This window comes from Pygocentrus nattereri, chromosome 16 (assembly GCF_015220715.1).
Source record: "Pygocentrus nattereri isolate fPygNat1 chromosome 16, fPygNat1.pri, whole genome shotgun sequence".
NCBI classification, from domain to species: domain Eukaryota; kingdom Metazoa; phylum Chordata; class Actinopteri; order Characiformes; family Serrasalmidae; genus Pygocentrus; species Pygocentrus nattereri.
Genome location: NC_051226.1, coordinates 22,693,777 through 22,711,689, shown reverse-complemented (window position 1 = coordinate 22,711,689; position 17,913 = coordinate 22,693,777). Strand labels below are relative to the sequence as shown.

Here is a 17,913-nt window from a genome sequence, read left to right as displayed (position 1 = left end):
CACACACACACACACACACACACACACACACACACACACACCGGGAATAACGAGCTGCTTCCAGGCTGTTGACCAATCAAGTGAAGCTAATTCATGTAAGACGGAGATACAGTAGTCATATAAACTGTGCCTCGTGTAGTTTGTACGGGACAGCTACACACTCTTAAGGGTTCTTTAGCATGGGAATGGTTCTATTTAGGCCCATGAGTTCTGTATAGAGCCATTTCATGCTTAAACGGCTCTTGAGATTGATGGAGAATGTGTTGTATTTGCACCAAATGGGCCTCTACTGTTTTGATGTCAAGCTTGTAACAGACCACTTTTCAGTACTATGTAGTACCATTTTCAAAAGGGCTCTATATAGAACCATAACACACATTCTCCATGAATCCTAACCATTTCATCATGCAGAGAATCACTTAAGCACAAAATGGTTCGGAGTAGAACTCCTTGGTTCTAAATAGAACCATTCCCTTTATTAAAGAACCCTTGAAGAACCATACTGAGCGTAGGCAGCGTAAAAGGCAGGAGCAGGCTTCACTCGTCACTCAAACACTAGAAATGATGACCAAAAAAAAAAAGAAGTACAATTATTGTTTATTTTATTTTCTGTTTAAAAAAAAAAAAAAAAAAAAAAGGAAATCATCTGCACGACCATGCACAGCAACAAACGCAGACCGCAACACACACATCCAGACCTTGAAGGAACAGAGGCTTCAACAGAGTTCAAAACATACATTTGAAGGGAAACAGCACATTACTACAGGACCGATCTGAAGAACTTAAGCACTTAACGTGACGTTTATTAAAAAAAAAAAAAAAAAAAAAAGAAGCAAGGAAGGAGAATACAGCTGTGATGTAATTATAATAAACACATATATAATGTGTGCATAAGCAAAAAAAACGGCAGCCATATATTAAGTTCTCTCAGCATCCTCAAAGTAACACACAGCATTAGAATCACCTGCTTCGTTGGAGCACTATTCACTTATTTGTGTTTGTTACACTCTTGAAAACCTTTTAAGAATGCGGTTTTGCTGACTGGCATATGTACAAAACCTTACAAAAATAGAGATATTCATGACCAATTTACATTTTTACTGCGTCACCACTGGTGCAAACCGAGGAAATTCATTAGATGAAGCTGAACCCCCATCTCATCTCCTCATCTTCACCCTTAAAAAGACCAGCACTCATTCCAAATTGCAAACATTTTACCAACATGTCCTCACTCTTTTGTATTATACTGACAAAAATATTTAAAGACTCAAAGAAGGGACTAAAACCCACATCTACATTAATGTCGCATTACAAGTCAGTAAACTCTACGCATACTCATCCTCAAAGGAAAAACAGCTAAATGTCTCCGTGGTTTATGCACCATCATGAGCTCAGACAATAAAACGTAACCTACCAAAACACTATTGATCTTTTGAATTCAAATGGGATGTTTTATGTAGTATTGTGATTCTCAACTTGCAATTGACATCATCTAAAAGCTGGTGAGGACCCCCTTCAAAGGGAATTATCCATTTACAGATCAATGGCCGAAGAGGTTTATCAAGAAGACTCTTCAAAATATACTTTATCAAACACAGGCGCACATATCTAAGCATACAAGAAACCAAACACACGCAGGAATGACTTATCCAGATTTGTGTCTGTGTTTATGGGCCAATAGGACTCCACAAGTCTGAAAGAGCTGAACCCAGAGCACTTGAAGTCTGAAGATGGTCACCAATGGCGACTGCTCAGGAGTTAAGAAAGCCCTGCAGTTCCAGATGTTGTTCCGATTCTCAGTGACTAACAATGTACTCCCGTAGGTAGGACTGGGTGAGGCTGCGAAGTTCTTCTAGAGCATAGTCCTCAGGCATGGGCAGGCGCCCGATGTGGGGGGCCAAGTGGCACAAGGGAATGTGACGGGGGTCTGGAGTGCCCTCGCCACCCTGCTGAAGGCTTAGCACCACACGCAGGATGTTAGCCACACGTTTGGCCATTTCTGCAAGCACAAACATTGGAGTACCAAAGTTAACAATGCCTATAAGTAACCAAATGAGCAAGATCATGCAGGCATGTTAAAGCACAGCCATGGAAACTCATCTCTGACCTGACTGAGCAAGTCTGTCTTTGGCTTTAGAGCAGGGGAGCAGTTCAATCCTGCTGCACAGAGATGTTACTTCTGTGTGTAGACGCTCCAGCTCATATCCTGGACTCTCCATCTATACGTACACAAAACAGGAATTACAAATATAAATAATTTAAAGTTTCAGAGTCCAATAACAAACAGAAGTAGCACCCACTGTGTCTACTTCAGTATAGCATTTAAAGTAACAGCAATTCAAGAAATGAAGTCAATTAGCTTTCTGAGGTACCCGCTGAATGGCTTGGAGCGTCTGAATAACACGGATGTAGTCCAGGTAGACCCGGCCTGACGTGTCCCAGTCTTGGATCTGAACGCTGCGCTCAGGCACTGCCAAACCTTCCAGGAACTCCATCAGGTAATCATGATTATCATTAATGATGCAGTCTTCAACAGCACCATGAGAACAAAGGAAGATACTTCCCATTAGACTAAACGTCATCATCATCATTACACATCAGAGTAAGATTTTCATGACCGAGTACTAACCTGAGGCCAGGTTCTGGATGACAAGTCGATGGCAATGATTCCAGTGGCCAGCCTTGTAAAGGTGCAGCGCTTCTCCGTGTTTATCTCCATCCCTGCAGGCACGGATCGCCTTGGCTTCGTGGATCCAATGTATGGGGATCAGCAGCTTGTCTGTAAGGAAACGCTCCTTTTCTGCAGAATCCTCAGTCTCCTCAAGGGGGCAGTGCTGGTTCAACATCTCTCGCACCGCACGCTCTCGAAGTCTACAGGCCCAGTTGTGTGAATGATCAGCAAAGCTTAATTGTTTAAAATTGCTTAATAGCAGTAATTATTTTAAGATAAGGCTGCAGGGCCAACGCATACATTTTTACAATAAAAAATGCTTTTTAATAAGACTTTTTAAGACTTCAGCAAAGGAAAAACAATACCATTTCCAATACACAAAGCACACAAACTCAAATATGGCAAAAGTCTACTTTATTTAAACAATGGCCATTTTCTAACCAAAAGGGCCACTGTCAGTATTTTTAGACCGATATAAGAGCTAATATATGAGATGCGGCTTTCATTTGCTTTTAAGCATGTAAACAGTGTTTAGGGTAACTATTCCTTGAATCAGCAGCTTAGGAAGAGCTCTGTTGAAATTAAAGACTTGTTACTTACGCAGAGTCAGGGATATGCAGCAAAACGAAAACAGCCATCTCCCAGAGGCCTGCACTCTCAAGCTGAGCAGCATAGCTGGCGTGCAGGAGGCCCTGACGTGACAGTGAGAGGTGGGTGTAGTTTAGAGCCTGCAGCACGTTCCACAGGTGCCAGCTCAGCCTGTAGTCCAGCTGATCTGCAGTCACAGTGCTGGGATCCAGTAGCTGCTGTAGGCTGTAGTGCCTGAGAGAAAAAGAAAGCAGCTAACTAAATTTCAAAAGTCCACCATAATTCATTAAGAGAAGACAAGCTCTATACCTATAGTAATCTAAAAGGCACATGCGAGTAGAAGTACATTCCTTACTTGTCACTATAGAGTTTGAGAAGGTGGAAGCAGATGTCATAGAGCGATTTCTTAGATTCTGTGTCCACCATCTCCTCATACAGACCGAGCAATTCTATGTCATCCACATATGGAGGGAAAGGTGCACAAGCATACTTCCTCCCATCCTCCAGACCCTGACAACATGAAAGCAAAAAATAAATACAGATGCTCATCATATCACTATCAAACAACGAATGCCTTTAAAACAAAAGTGTACAAACAGTAGTTTCACACAAAGAGGAACTGATTTGTGTACCCATTTCATCCATCCTTTAAAACAGGACTACTCAAGGAATTAGTGTAGCTCAGAATTCAAATTATTTGCCATGTACCAGGTGTAAAAGGAATTTCTCTTGGTGCAGGTGTCAACAATACACAAACAACCTGCAAGTAAAAGGACGTATAATAAGTACAGCTACAATCAAATACTAAATTACTGCAGTGCACTTGTTACAGTAGGGGAAAGTGCGAGAGGCACTCATTCATAAAAGATTACAGTATGGTATATATGGTAGTTATTATACTGCCATAAAGTAGATAAAGTACACATGCACCCATGAGAATGGCCCTTGTTTAGGAGAATGATGGCCTGGGGAAAGAAGATGTGGAAGGGGCGAGTGGTCCTAGTCCTTAGGGCATTCACTCACGGTCTCTGCTAAGACAGCCAAAAGGGGACACTGAGCTACCAGTTTTTCTAGTAGAGGGTCAGAATTAATGGCCTTGAAAGCAGAGCCAAAGTCTACAAACAACACATGGGCTTCAGTGTTCGTGTAGGTGTTACAAAACGTAATACAGAGCCAAATTGATGCCTTCATCTACAGACCTGTTACAGGTCCTGGAGGGCTTCAGTCATGACTGAGGTGCTGAAGTGAAAGACTTTCTCTAGTCATGAAGTGTTTTGAAACTGTGGCCGCTTGTTGCACCAGCTGCCCTAAAGTTCAAACGAAAGCTAGCTGTAGGTTTTTACAACTCCCCCTCAGCAGGTTTATGATTTGGGAAAATCATTAGAAACCACACAGAAAGCACAAAATGGATCCAAAACATGATGATTTGGTTAACAAAAGCAAAAAATTCTAAACACTATGCGCTGTAATTTTACATACAGCTCTAATCATCGCCCTGGTTTTGGTTTGAACTCCAAGCGCAAAGCTAAAATACCCACAGCTCCATCTTAGTGAGACTCGGCAGCTGCAACTTGAACATTTCCTTATTCTAGGCTGGATATTTTTTCCACTGAAGTCAGCGCAAGCTGCTGTCGTGTTTCCATGACAGTAGGTTTGTAGTTTATGTAAAAGTGTCGTACAAATTACTGAGTTGTTACTAGTTAAGACCTGACAATGATTTATGGTGCAACCAAACCTATTTAAAGCATAGTTTGAAATGAACTAGTGATAACTAAGGACATAGTAGAGACTTCATGTCCAAGACCAAGTATAAACTTGTGCAAAACCAGGGCAACCCTCAGTCTTGGTCTGTAGGCATTCAGGCAGACAGATCTTTTCCATTTTAAGAATTGGTATGATGACAGAAGTCTTAACACATGCAACTGCAACAGACTGGGTTAGACCAATTGAAGAGATCAGCAAGAATTTAAAAAAAAAAAAAAAAAAAAAAAAGCTGTTCTGTGAGACACCATCAGGGCCAACTCCTTTCCTGACCTTCTGTCTCTAGAACACAGCCAACCTGCTGTTTAGAGAAGTGCTGGAAGTGGGTTGTAGGTGTTGAGATGACAGCATGTGGGAAAGAGGCACGAAGAGGCTGCAGAAAGTGTGTAGTAAAGAGGCTGGAGGCTAGACCAGTGGGAGAGGGGAGATGTCCATTGGGTTTCAAATTTTGCATAAAAACAACTGAGCTGGTTTTGGTTTGTGGTTCTTTCAAGATGGAGGAACAGTTGTTTAAGGAGAAGTGCTGCACTACTTAAATGCATGTGTGTACACCTTAGTCCCTGATCAGATATCGATCTTTGCTGTAACATGACTAGCATGAAAGATTCTTACCTGGAAAGCAGCCTCGTATTTGGCAAGAGAATCTGCTACAGAGGCAGTGGGAGGCAGCATGTACCACAGGTGCACAGCCACACAACGCTTCCAGTCCAGCTCAGAACACACATTTATACAGCAGTCTGTCGACTCCCACACCTGAAACAAGGTAGTATGATACGTAAAGTGATCACATGTTCTAATTTGAGATATTACACATAATATAAAAGGGCATATCTGAAAATGAGATCATTTTTAATGACATTTAAAAAGAGGAAAAAATATTAAGAACTCAATTTCAGTAATACTAAGTAAACTAAAAAACTTTCAAAACAATACTAAGTTTTCCATACTACTGTAAATATTCAGTTTATTTATGCTTGCATACATGCATGCTCATGCACACACTTTAGAGACTTACAGGTTTGCCTGCTAGTAAGGCAAAAATTCGGAGCCTCTCCTCCTGAATGAAGGAGTCTGTCTGCATTCTATTCCAGTCTGCCAGCTGCAGAGCCAAGAGATCTCTGCTGAATTGAGAGCCCACTGCTTGGGACACCAGTAGAGATAGACGATGGTCTCCTACAGACGCACAACCACAAAAGAGAAGTTACAACACCAACAACAGATCACCTCAATAGTACGCACAACAAAATCACAGCATGGCCCAATAGTATGCTGTAATAATTTTCTCCTTTTGGTCTCACCGCTTTTCTGAGCCAGTCTGCAGGCCTCACTTATGCAGTGTCCCGTCAGATAGCTGAAGATGGCTTCCACATGGCTGTGCGGCTGAGCTTGGCCCACTTCTTCCTGGATTCGCTGGGCCGCACTTTCGGCTAGCCAGCGAGAGAAACTCCGCCTGCGAGCCAGTTGCTCTTGGTAATTCCCGCTATGCTCAGCCTCCAAGTCCTGATCTCCCAGCCTGCCCCATAAAGCTGCACACAGGGTCCACACCTGCTGCCAGTGGCCCAGAACAGCTGACAGGAAGCAGAGGGAAAAAACAGTTTTAATGGCTGGAAGTAATTAATGGCTGAATAGGAGTCTTCAATTATATCAATCTTATCCATTCTTATCTCTGATTCTGTAACACTTGTGATTTCCAATACTTTTGTTATCCCGAGTTTGGGAGTGGGAAAGAGGTATGGGGAGCCACATCCTACCATCTCCTGTCTCTTTGTTGACCTCCACAATCCACTGAGCATATTCATGCAGTGCTTCCACTCCTTTTTCAGGCTGGATGAAGGGGCAAGCATCTTCAGTGCTGATAGTGCTGTGTTTGAGCCCAATTTCCAGTGGCCGGTGAGAGACAACTAAGCTCTCTGTTGTCTTCTTGGGCTCCATGCCCAGCACTTGCTCTACATGTACTTTAAAGGGGCTTTCAGTGATCCTGCAAAAATACCACAACAAAAAGGTATGGAAAACTGCATAAAGCAATGAATCATCTTTGAAAAGAAAAAAAAAAAAAAAAAAAAAAAAAACAACTAAAGCAAGATATTTAATAAACATACTTTTAAAAGACATTAGCAGTATATAACCAACCACAGAAATTCTCAAGCATAACCTTAAGCAGATAAAAAAAACAAAACAAAAAAAAAAAAAACACTACTGCCAACAGCTCTTAGTAAATGAGCAGCTCAACTCACTGCCTGGACTTGGTAGGTTTGGGCAAGAAGCCGAATCCCATGGTGTCTGTGGCCTGTTCCTTTGACTCTTGCGCTGTGCTGAGTGGCTCTCCACAGTGTACCAGTGTCCAGTTTGGCCCCCAACCTACCCTGAAGGAACGACCCATGTACAGTGCTGAATCAATCAGCAGGCTCCCTTTCCCCAGAGTAATTGAGTTCTTCGAAGACACAGGGCCCTCCAGCCTGCGAGCACCCACTGTACGTAGGGTGACTTCTGGTACTGGAGGTGGCAAAAGGAAAGAGGGGCCCAACGAGGGCCATGGTACATCTGAGACTGCTGGCTTACTGAGCTTCTGAGGGAACCCTCCAAAAGGAACATCTGGCAGATGGGCAAGGAGCCCTCCACCTGACAAGAATTTGGTTTGCAGAAGGCTGCCCACTGTCAGGTAAGAGACAAGACAGAAACAATTTGATTCAGATCAGTAAATTAATAAGGTTTCTGAAGTTTTTAGAGTAACAGTCTCTGCGTTTCAAGATTTTAGACACTGCTAACCTGACAGACCACCCTGGGCTTTACCAAGTAAAACCCTGGGAGACGGAACCTCCTCCAAGAGTTTCTGAGGGAGTTGCTCATGAAACGGGTCACACTCATCATCCCCAGCAAAGAGCGATGCTTTCATAATCTGTTTAAAAGATATATACACACACACCGCATCAGTGAAGAGTGCACAAGTACACAAAAGTGAAAAGGTTATGTTGGCAGTGGTGTCAGATAAAACCTGTAACTAATTTTATTCATATTTTAAAATAATTTAAAGGCTGGCTGCCCTTAACATTGTGTGTGAGAACAGATTCAGAACAGATAATTGAATAGATTCAAAGAAATGGAATGAAATGACTTAAAAATGCACAACTCCTCACTTTAAATTAAACTTAAGCTTACATTTAATATATTTAAAAAAAAAAAAAAAAAAAAAAAAAAAAAAAACCCACACACACACACACACACAACCTATCAACATTTTGAAAATTATCATTTTGGGGACAGAAGCATGAGCATCCTCATATGCTTGACCGTGCACTACCTGTGTGATGCATCATCTAATAAACTTGTGCCATTTGCCGGATGTGAAGGCTATTAACTATACACTACCTGAAGGGTGTGAGGGTTGATTCCTAGTGAAGAGGCGATCTGGCTGGAGGAAGAGACAGGCTCATGCTCAGCAGGGGTTTCTGCTCTTAGTGCCATCTTAGCATCCTCCTCTAGAGTACCTTCATCCTCCTCACACAAAACTCCATCTGCATGTTGTTCCTGGGTAATGTCGGCCATGTCACTGTCCAGCTCCGACACACGACTGAGAAGCTCCAACAATGCCGTGCTCTATGCAAATATGTGCAAAGACATACCATTTGAGATATACATATTTTTACATATGTACACTCTGTATGATCACTGAATATATATTCAACAGTAAAAAAGGACATACCAAGTCACTTCATAGTATTACATTATGCAATACATAAAAGTAAAATATGCACAGCCTGCAGGCATCTCTATGCACACATGAATCTGACTGACACAAATGTTTATTGCAATTTTATTGTTGATGGGACACATGACAAAATTAATCAAATGCACACACTCATAACTCCATTCATTTAATCTTTCTGAAACTAAAAACGGCAACATTTTTAAAAAGCATTACAAACTCAGAAAAATGTTTGTCATCAGAGGCACACTCAAATTACTTCTCAGAAAAATTACTTTAAGAACCAATACATGCATTTGTGTACTCCTTGCATAATCCAAAAGCTGCATCAATTTAACACAACATATTGGCAAATAGTTCTCAAATACATTCATCAGTGCATGTGAGGCTCGTCATCTCACAATATTTCACATGCATCCTAAAGTTTATGACAGCATCATCCAGATGCCATCTCCTGATTTTTATATTACTTATTGTTAACTTGGTTTATTGCAGTAATATGCTAATTAATGTAATCTGCAAACTATACTCTAAAATGTTTATTAAAGAAAGACAGAACACATACCTCATGAATTAGGTAATTGGACAACAATAAAATAAAATCCCCTCTGCAAAGTTAGCAGACTCAAAACTGAATCTTAGGCTTTAGCATGAGAGGCTGCCCTTCTGATTAAATAGTGCCCCTGGAATGAGTAGCACACAGGCCAGCCCACTAGACAAATGTTATATAAACTGTTTATGTATGTGAACGTGGTACATTGTAATCATAAAATGTAATCTTGTTAACATCAATTACAGACATCAATGACCACAAGGCAGCTTTATTGACTATCACAAATGTAGATTTGGGCCCAGGAGGCAAAGCAGGTATAGTTGAACCCAGTGTGTGTCAGACGCGGTGTGTTGCTCAGTCTACCTGAGCCTGGGGTGCCATCTGCTGCTGGGTTGGTGGAAGTTGTTGCTGAGTGGTCGTTTTCATTTTCTTTGGGTCAGTCTTGGCTGGGGGGACCTCCTCTTCCTCATCCGAATCCTGCAGGCCGTATTTAGAGAAGTGGGCCACCTGCCAAAGCAAAAATTTAATGATCATCAAAAGCAAGTCAAGTACAAGAAAAGTCAATAAAATGAAATGCCCAGACAAAACATCTGACAGCAAATCTACATTGAAACATTAATAAAAAAAAACAGAATAAAAGGAATATTTAGTGCAGAAGAAATCACAGAGGATCAGAACACATCCTATACAAACGTAATATAGGCTAACAACATTACATGATGGGGCATTTACTAATAAATTCACAAATACTCAGTATCTTGCCTCACTACACCAATTCTCTCAAACTACTGGGGAGTGAGTAACTAACAAACTCTTATTGGAATCTGCAGTACTGAGGATTTCAATACTTAGCAATTACATGTCTAATTAAAAACAGGCCTTAAACATTTTACTTAAACAAAGAATGAGTTAACAGAAATACTTTCTTGAAAAATGTTACCTTACCTCAAATACCCAGGAGCCAGTCTCTGGCCGATACTCCAGGAAGCGAGCACCCTGCTTGCGGGAGGCATTCTCCAACCGTCCCTCATAGTTCATTTCACTGAGACGCTCAGGACTCTTGATTTGTGTGCAGGTGGTTTTGTCATTGGGCCAAACACCATCAAGGGTTACTTCTGCACGTCTATTAAAGACAAATATTTATATTTAAACATAATGCACATACAAGAGTGAGATTTAAATCTTGAATAATACAGTGCCACAGGTTAAAGGATAACCAAAATCCTTAAAATTCATTGAAGTCAAAACTAAAATTGTAGTGAAAATATACTGACCTGTTGAGTCCTTCTCCCACAGGAGGTTTGTCTTTGTCATCAGGGTAGACAATTACCTCCTTCCGTCTGAAGTGCACAATTTCATCAAGATTCATGTTTGTCAGATTGACTTCACCAGGGAAAAAAACTGACCCATAACCTGCAAAGTCACACAATCATGACTAGTAAAACCTTAATTTTTGTCTAGCTAGAGAAAACGATAAAGAATAAACAGAAAATCTCCATTACTGTGTCAGGTACCTTTTCTGCCAACAGTGAAGTTCTCCACAATACAGTCACCATTCTCATTCAGCATCTTTCCAAGTTCTTCCATGGATGGAATTGTATAGTAGCCCACTCGGCTCAGAACAATACCTACAGACACAGAAAGGAAAACAAATGCTGATGTCAAAAGATTCTGAATTAGACAAGCATTACATTGAATCGATCTGTGGATCAGACTAAAAGTCTTTTGAAGTGTGTCTAAGGAAAAAAAAAAAACGTACCAGCTGGGTGAGGAGGTCTCTGGGCTTCCAGTTCTTCATCTCTCTCCTCCTGAACTGAGTCCTCTCCCAAAGAGATTTCCTCACTGCTGAGCTCCAATCCATTGCGAGCACTGACACCTCTCCGCATGTTCAGCTCAGTAATAGTATCCTGCAGTGAGGGACTGGGCTGCGAGTGTGGGATGGGCTTTGCAATGGGATTTGTGTAAAATTTGGACACTTCCAGATCATCCTCTGCTCCCCTCTCTATTTCTTCATCTCTGGTCTCCTCCACATCGGATCTCAAACTGCACACAAGTTCAAATCATAATTTACTGAGGCTTTTCTGATAGTATCATGCCAGCAGATCAACAGAAAATAGACAAAAAGAGAACAGGAAAGTTGCAGAGCATCTGATAGCCTTTTCATGGAGGAAAAGGACAAAGCACTTTGAAGGGCAAGACATTCTAACTAGTTATGAAATCTGACCCGAGTCCATTCTGTGGGTACTCTGAAGGAGAGGCCAAGTCATCAGCCTCTCTGTTCAGTGGACTGCTGTACAGACTGCTGCCATTCAGGTTCTTCAGCACAAGCTTCTTTATGCTCTTCCTACAATTGCACAGGCAAAAGCAACATTAACTAGTGCACTTTCATAAACTTTCACATTATGGCAATTATACACTCTACGCATGAAAATACAGTTAAGCATTTGTACAATGCTGTCCTTTACCTGGGCATAAAGGCTCCATTGGTTAGAGAAGGCTCATCATCATCTAGCCCATCAAAGAGCTGAGATTTGGCAGAGCCTGAGGAGGTGAGGGCCTTGGGTCGCACACGTGTTGCAGGACGAGGAGTCAGCTTGTAGTGAGTGGGGGTTGTCAGGGCTTTCTGGGCAGCTGGATTTGTAGGCTTCAAACGCTGATTAAAGTAAACATATGAAATCAGTGGCAACGCAGTCACATCAATTGCATTAAAGCTTATGATACAGAAAGAAAAATTGTAAATCAAAGTAATGATGAGAATTGGTAACCCACCTCCTCCTTCTTCTTAGGGTCAGAAAGAGGGTTTCTGAAAAGGGGTGAGTCTCCAAAAGGTGCGTAAGCCAGGGCATTAATCTGCTGCTGTAGCACCACCTGCTGGGCTGCTGCAGCATTGGGGTCAGTCAGGGCTTAAAGAAAGAACAAGAAACAAATTACCCAATTATCACATCTGTGGGCCCTGATTCTAGACATTTTTTGATTGAGGCGAAATTTTATGTTTATAGAGACCCAAGGTGTTTTAATGCACAAGGTGTTCAAGTGCAATACTGACCAACAGGTTGCTGTGGCGCTCCAAAGTTCAATGCACTGGTTCCTGTATTGAATCCAGTAGCTCCAAATGTCCCTACAGTGCCCAGAGTTGAACCCATCTTGTTCTGGTTGTTTCCAAACAGAGATGTTTGTCCTGTGCCTACACCTGGAAGAGAAGAGAAGCTTCTCAGATGCTTATATATATCAGGCAAAAGATTTCTGGAAATCTCTAAAACACGACCTATAAACAGAAATGCATGCCCCAAAATGCTTCTACCTGCTCCAAAACTTGTTCCTAGACCTGTCCCTAGGCCACCCGTGGCGGTTTTATTTCCAAACAGACTCCCTCCAGCAGGATTGGCCCCAAATCCTAAAATATATCAATAACAAACTTATGCTGCTTTTAACTGCTATAACACCATGATCAAGACCTACAAAAAAGCTTGTTACTAACAAAAAGAACTGGGGCTGAATGTTTTAAATAAAAGTGAGACTTACCAAAGTTGGAGGTGTTTGTGTTAGTTCCCAGAGTGAGGGCGGGCTTGTTGCCAAATAGGCCAGTACCTGTACCAAAGGAGGGTGCGCTGGTGGTGGTTGTGCCAAAACCAGCAGGCTTGTTTCCAAACAAGTTCTATGTGAACAAAATAGTTGATTTCACCATTAGCAAAGTAGAAAGTTTACATCTTGCAACTCACAGGTAAACATATCAGATGAACCATCACCCAACTAATTCACTTCAATTAAAATGCAAATACTGCAGAAGTTAAGAACATTGCTCATACAGACTAATGCTTTCACTAAATGAGCATGAACTCCTGATATTGCAAAGGTTTGAGTTATTCCACTAATTATCATTGTACCCACATTCCCAAAGGCAGTGTTGTTCTGCCCAAAGAGGCCTGTGCCTGTGCCAAAGCCTGTGGCCGTACTGGTGTTTGCAGTGTTCCCAAACAGCCCACCGGTCTGAGTGGCAGCCGTACTTCCAAACAGGCCCTGCTTATGGAACACACAGAATTAATTAACTTAACAGAATTAAACAACAGTCAGCAGTCCTTGACATATTTAACAAGAAAAAAAAAATTATATCAAATGTGATCATTAGCATGATTTACTCTTCATGAGGAGTACCAACCATGGTGTTGGTGTTTCCGAAAGAAAAGCCAGTGTTCTGGGCTGTGGTGGCCTGGCCGAAGGGCTTGAAGAGACTATTAGCAGGTTGTGGCTGGCTAAATAAACTGCTTGTGGTTGCACCAAAGCCACTTGTACCTGCAAAAGTGTCATTTCATTAGATTTCTAAATCACACTAGTTAGCATTCTTTGAAAAGTACAACTTAAGTTTGGGGATACCCAATAGATAACATACACACAACTATATTATTCAAGCTAGATACCACATGGTTTAGGTATCTGAACAAAGGGGCATAATGCACAGCCTGCAAGATCAATATGTATGCAAACACAATAGGCAAATGTGCAGAGTGACTACATAACTAAACTTTTACCATTGGCTCTTAGCACCAGCTTGAACTACATTTCAATAGACACATTAACTTACTGGTGCCAAAAGAGGTCTTATTCTGGCCAAAGCTGAAGCCTGTATTAGTAGCTGAGGAACCAAAGAGTCCAGCAGCAGTGCTGGGAGTAGCTGCCCCTGTAGTCCCAAACAGACCACCTGTGTTGGCTGCCATTGGGTTTGAGGGCCCCTTCCTGCCTGCCTGATAGTCCTCCAACCTCAGCTCCTAAAAAGCAAAGATGCATGTACTGAGCTCAAATATATCAACCTAATAGTAATCACATTCAAATATAGAGAACTATAATGAAAAATGCCCTAGGTATTGCGACTCACCTCTAAGGATTTGTTTTCGTACTCCTTCATGGCTGTGATGCACTGGTGTTTGGTGTTAATGCTGGTTGTCACACCGCTCTTGACCATTGTGTCACTTCCAGTTGGTGGCTTCATAAGGTATCCAAAAGAAATAAATTATGGTTAAATAAGGAAACCCTCATGCACTTTCTAGAACATATTAGAACAATGCAGAACAAAGCAAACCATAAAAACTAGACGTGACCTACATTAAATTTGATTGTTGTGCCAGGCGTGGCAGTGAAACCTGACGAACCAAACAGGGACCCTGAAGTGCCTCCAAATGGATTGGAAGTGGTGCTGGTTGTCCCAAACAGCCCGCCACTACTGGTACTGGTGCCAAAAGCTGCAAAGCAAATTTCACAACCACAGCAGTTAATGTACTTATTATCCTCTGCCAAATAATCACATTTCTGGTTGCCACTCATCACACTCATTCATCTGAACTTACTGCCAAAAGAGGCCGGTTTATTGGCACCAAATGCATTGCCCTGCTGGGAGAAGAGTCCTCCACCTCCAGTATTGGTGCTTCCAAAAAGACTGTTGGAGGTGCCACTGGCAGCACCAAACCCAAACCCACTGCTGGTAGAGGAAGTGACAGGTTGACTGAAGGTGCTGGATCCAAACAGTCCACCTAGACCGAAGAGTTCACAAGAAATTGTGTTTAGAATTTGCCTAATTAAATCTGAACTTAACACCACTATCCCCTTTTGTTTGTGTGTCATCTTGCTGTTATTCACATTAAGATTCAATTTATTTCATTTCTCAAACAATCAAGCTTCCAATCTGTATATGTCTCCTACAATATCTACGTCACTAGATTAAGATCAGCTACATTGGCTGTAGCATTAAACTGCAGCTTTAGTTAAGGTAGTGGAAAGTGATATTGCTGTCTGTCTGTTACAGAATGGGAGCTAATACTCAGATTCATTAGAGAAGGATGTATTGATTGAAGTAGTGGTTTTGGCCTGTTTTCAGATCAGATGTTATTTCTTTACTTAATAAGTAAATTAAGTATAATAAAGTGTTTACTTACCTAATGCTTACATAAAAATAAACATACTAAAGGTTTTTTAGCCTTTTTAAGAAAAGCTGTTGACATAATGCTGTTTCTCAGCCTTTCAGCGCAGAAAAACAATGTGCTTGCAGTTCTGATGCAAGTAGCTGTTAGCATTTCATTACTTTTCATTATGCACAATAGTAAATTGTGTTTATTACATTTCAATCAGTCATATCCAACAGCTTCAAAGAAACAAAACAAAAAAAACGTTTCTCAATATTGTATAGCTGTAGACAGCAGTAGTATTTAGATAAAGTAGCATACCAGGTTTGTTCTGAGTTGCCCCAAAGAGACCTCCTGTGTTGTTTGTGGTCCCAAAAGCAGAGGAGCCAAAGCCACCTGTTGTTCCAAACCCAGTGTCTGGAAAATTAAGGCAAAACAACAGATTTCTGAGCTGCCCCTATACATGCACATTTCCATTGTTAATAGGATGTGCAATTGACAATTCTGAAACAACCCATTTTGTAAGACAAAACTGACATCAGGCACTACTGACACTATTTTTGAAAAACTGGGCAAAAGGTGAATCCAGTGTTTGTTACTTTGAGCCTTAAGAAATATTTCAGAACTACTCCATACTTAAACATTTTTCTGGTTATATGCCCATTTCATTCAATGTGCTTTCTGCCATGTAAATGTACAATACTAATTTTGATCCAAGCACATATACAATTCTTTTGTTGATCAAGATAAAAAGCTAGTAAAAGATGTTTAGTAAACCATTTAAGTTGCAACATGGTCTTAATCACATGTCTTCTCGGAGAACACATTCAGAAGACCTAGTAAAAATCTCGGTCATTTACAACTTACTTTGCTGTCCAAACGTGGATGAAGTCCCAAATCCTCCTGTTCCTCCCCCAAAGGGAGCACCAAATGACTTGTTGAACATCTTGTGCTGCTATAGACCCTGCATATGTCTGCCCAAAAGACAAATATTTATTCAAAAAGACATCTCTAAAATATGTTTTCATGCATGATGTGTCACACTTTACAAATTAATATATTCAACAAAAACACGTGTAGCTAGAGCTCTTCTGTGGCCAATAGCCAGCACAGGTAAGTGTAAAATCACACACGTAAATGCACTTTCATTTCAAAAATCGCCAAAGTTTTGGTAGACTTCACATTTTCACACACAGGTAAGTTACAGTCTACTGACTGGTTTAGTTCGCTGAATCGTTCACTATTCACTGCACCGCTTTTAGCTAAGTAACGTCAGAGAGCAGGCTACAGAATGACAATGAAATAGGGACCTAACAAGAAGCTTTCATGTGAGACATTAAAACACTGCTACAGCATGGCTTACACACTATAAAATGCACTTTTTTCTGTAACATGGAGCGGCTTCTTATACCGCTAACCTGTAGCTAAAATGTCATTTTGATGCTTTTAAAAGTTAGCCAGCTTTCTAAAGAGGCCGAAGCTAGCTTCCTATTCGCCAGTATCTTATTTGAATTTTCCATTTCCACCTTTAAATAGGGCAGCAATTACAATCTTGCCCCTGTACTATTTGGTAGAATGGTCAACTGAAATAAGAAGCTAACGTATGTTTCATGACAATCTGACAACTGGTGCCAGTTTGATAATCGTGGTCGCCAGAAAAAGGCCCAACGATAGCAAAGCCGCTGTGCTGACTGACGGTTCGTGCTGCCTGGTATGGCAACGTTAGCTAAAGAAGTTTAGACATTGGTTTCATTAGTTTCAGATCCATCACTGACCACAAACACAGCCTGGAATTTAATTACCAGTCTGAACCGCTCAAAAGTGTGTACTGTAACCGGATTTATCCTGAGAAAACCAGTGTGCGCAAATATCCGCCGGCCAAAGCCAGTTAGGTTTTGTTAGAAGTTGTTCCGTTTATTATGCTGCAGCGCTAAATGTATTGCACTTAGCGACGCTGATGTGGAATAATACTCGCGTACGGTTTATATTACTTTTATCAGATTCACCTGCTTGGACAATACAAGCGAAAACACTTAGGTTAGACACACGGCTTGTGAACTAGCCGTCTCTTCTTAGAATGTTAGCTAAGATAGCTAACCTAGCTACCTCGCTGAGGTGAGCTAGCAGTTAGCTTTTAGCTGACAAACGTGCATCTGCTAAAGATGTCTTTAACAATATAAGTAAATCCCGAAGTTGTAGACCGTACTCGTATAAAATATATACTGACTGACGTGGGGAGCATAACTGTAAGAATTACAATCCAGTATAGTGGAACTTTTGAATTCCACACGCCTTAGCTCGCTGGCTAATTGGCTAACGCGCTAGCAACGAAGATTCAAAATGTGATTTGGACAACAAACAAACGGCGTCCAGATACTGACCGTATATGCTGCAGTCGCTGCTCTCAGCGAGGTTCGTAAGTGCTTCTCTCGGTCTCTTCCGACGGTGGATGTTTCATAGAACTGTTTGCCCAGAGCTAAAGTACGCCGTTTACTCGGTTTCAGGTTTCAGGCATTTGGCTAACTTGTGTCGAAGGAGGGAAACGTAGTTAGCAAGCAAAGCTAAGCTATTAGCAGCTTAGGTCACAGCGCGTCATCAGACGTCACCACGTTGTGCGCGAATTGTGTCCATGTACCGTGAATGTTCCGCGCTCCGGGTGATCTGAATGCACTTTTTACAAGTGAAAACGAAAAGGACTACGACCTTAATAGGTCAAAACAGATATATTATTGTGTGAAACTGCTTA

General features: G+C 41.3%; 1 protein-coding gene across 2 annotated transcripts; it reads right to left on the bottom strand.

Moving 5' to 3' along the window:
• Positions 1 to 612: 612 nt before the first annotated feature.
• Positions 613 to 17,755, bottom strand: nup98 (nucleoporin 98 and 96 precursor). 2 transcript variants are annotated; one of them, XM_017704416.2, is made up of 33 exons: positions 17,549 to 17,755; positions 16,035 to 16,141; positions 15,489 to 15,584; positions 14,616 to 14,798; positions 14,374 to 14,510; positions 14,147 to 14,254; positions 13,856 to 14,039; positions 13,433 to 13,566; positions 13,165 to 13,296; positions 12,799 to 12,931; positions 12,578 to 12,670; positions 12,323 to 12,466; positions 12,046 to 12,179; positions 11,742 to 11,929; positions 11,501 to 11,620; positions 11,036 to 11,319; positions 10,791 to 10,904; positions 10,551 to 10,689; positions 10,222 to 10,399; positions 9,640 to 9,783; positions 8,387 to 8,614; positions 7,787 to 7,916; positions 7,255 to 7,672; positions 6,772 to 6,998; positions 6,319 to 6,588; positions 6,036 to 6,193; positions 5,633 to 5,773; positions 3,615 to 3,769; positions 3,272 to 3,493; positions 2,630 to 2,871; positions 2,373 to 2,527; positions 2,108 to 2,219; positions 613 to 1,999 (listed from the first exon to the last, which is right to left on the bottom strand). In XM_017704416.2, exons 2-33 carry the CDS (start codon positions 16,111 to 16,113, stop codon positions 1,797 to 1,799), a joined length of 5,385 nt encoding a protein of 1,794 aa, XP_017559905.1. In that variant the 5' UTR covers positions 16,114 to 16,141; positions 17,549 to 17,755; the 3' UTR covers positions 613 to 1,796. The 2 variants fall into 2 exon arrangements, with proteins under 2 accessions (XP_017559905.1, XP_017559906.1); XM_017704417.2 differs by having other exon boundaries at positions 13,165 to 13,293.
• Positions 17,756 to 17,913: the final 158 nt, after the last annotated feature.

Coding starts and splice junctions, on each gene's coding strand:
- nup98 (XM_017704416.2), bottom strand. CDS start 16,113: ATGTTCAACAAGTCATTTGGTGCTCCCTTTGGGGGAGGAACAGGAGGA. Junction 15,585..16,034: donor ATCCACGTTTGGACAGCAAA/GTAAGTTGTAAA, acceptor TTAATTTTCCAG/ACACTGGGTTTGGAACAACA. Junction 3,494..3,614: donor CTCAAACTCTATAGTGACAA/GTAAGGAATGTA, acceptor TTTTTCTCTCAG/GCACTACAGCCTACAGCAGC.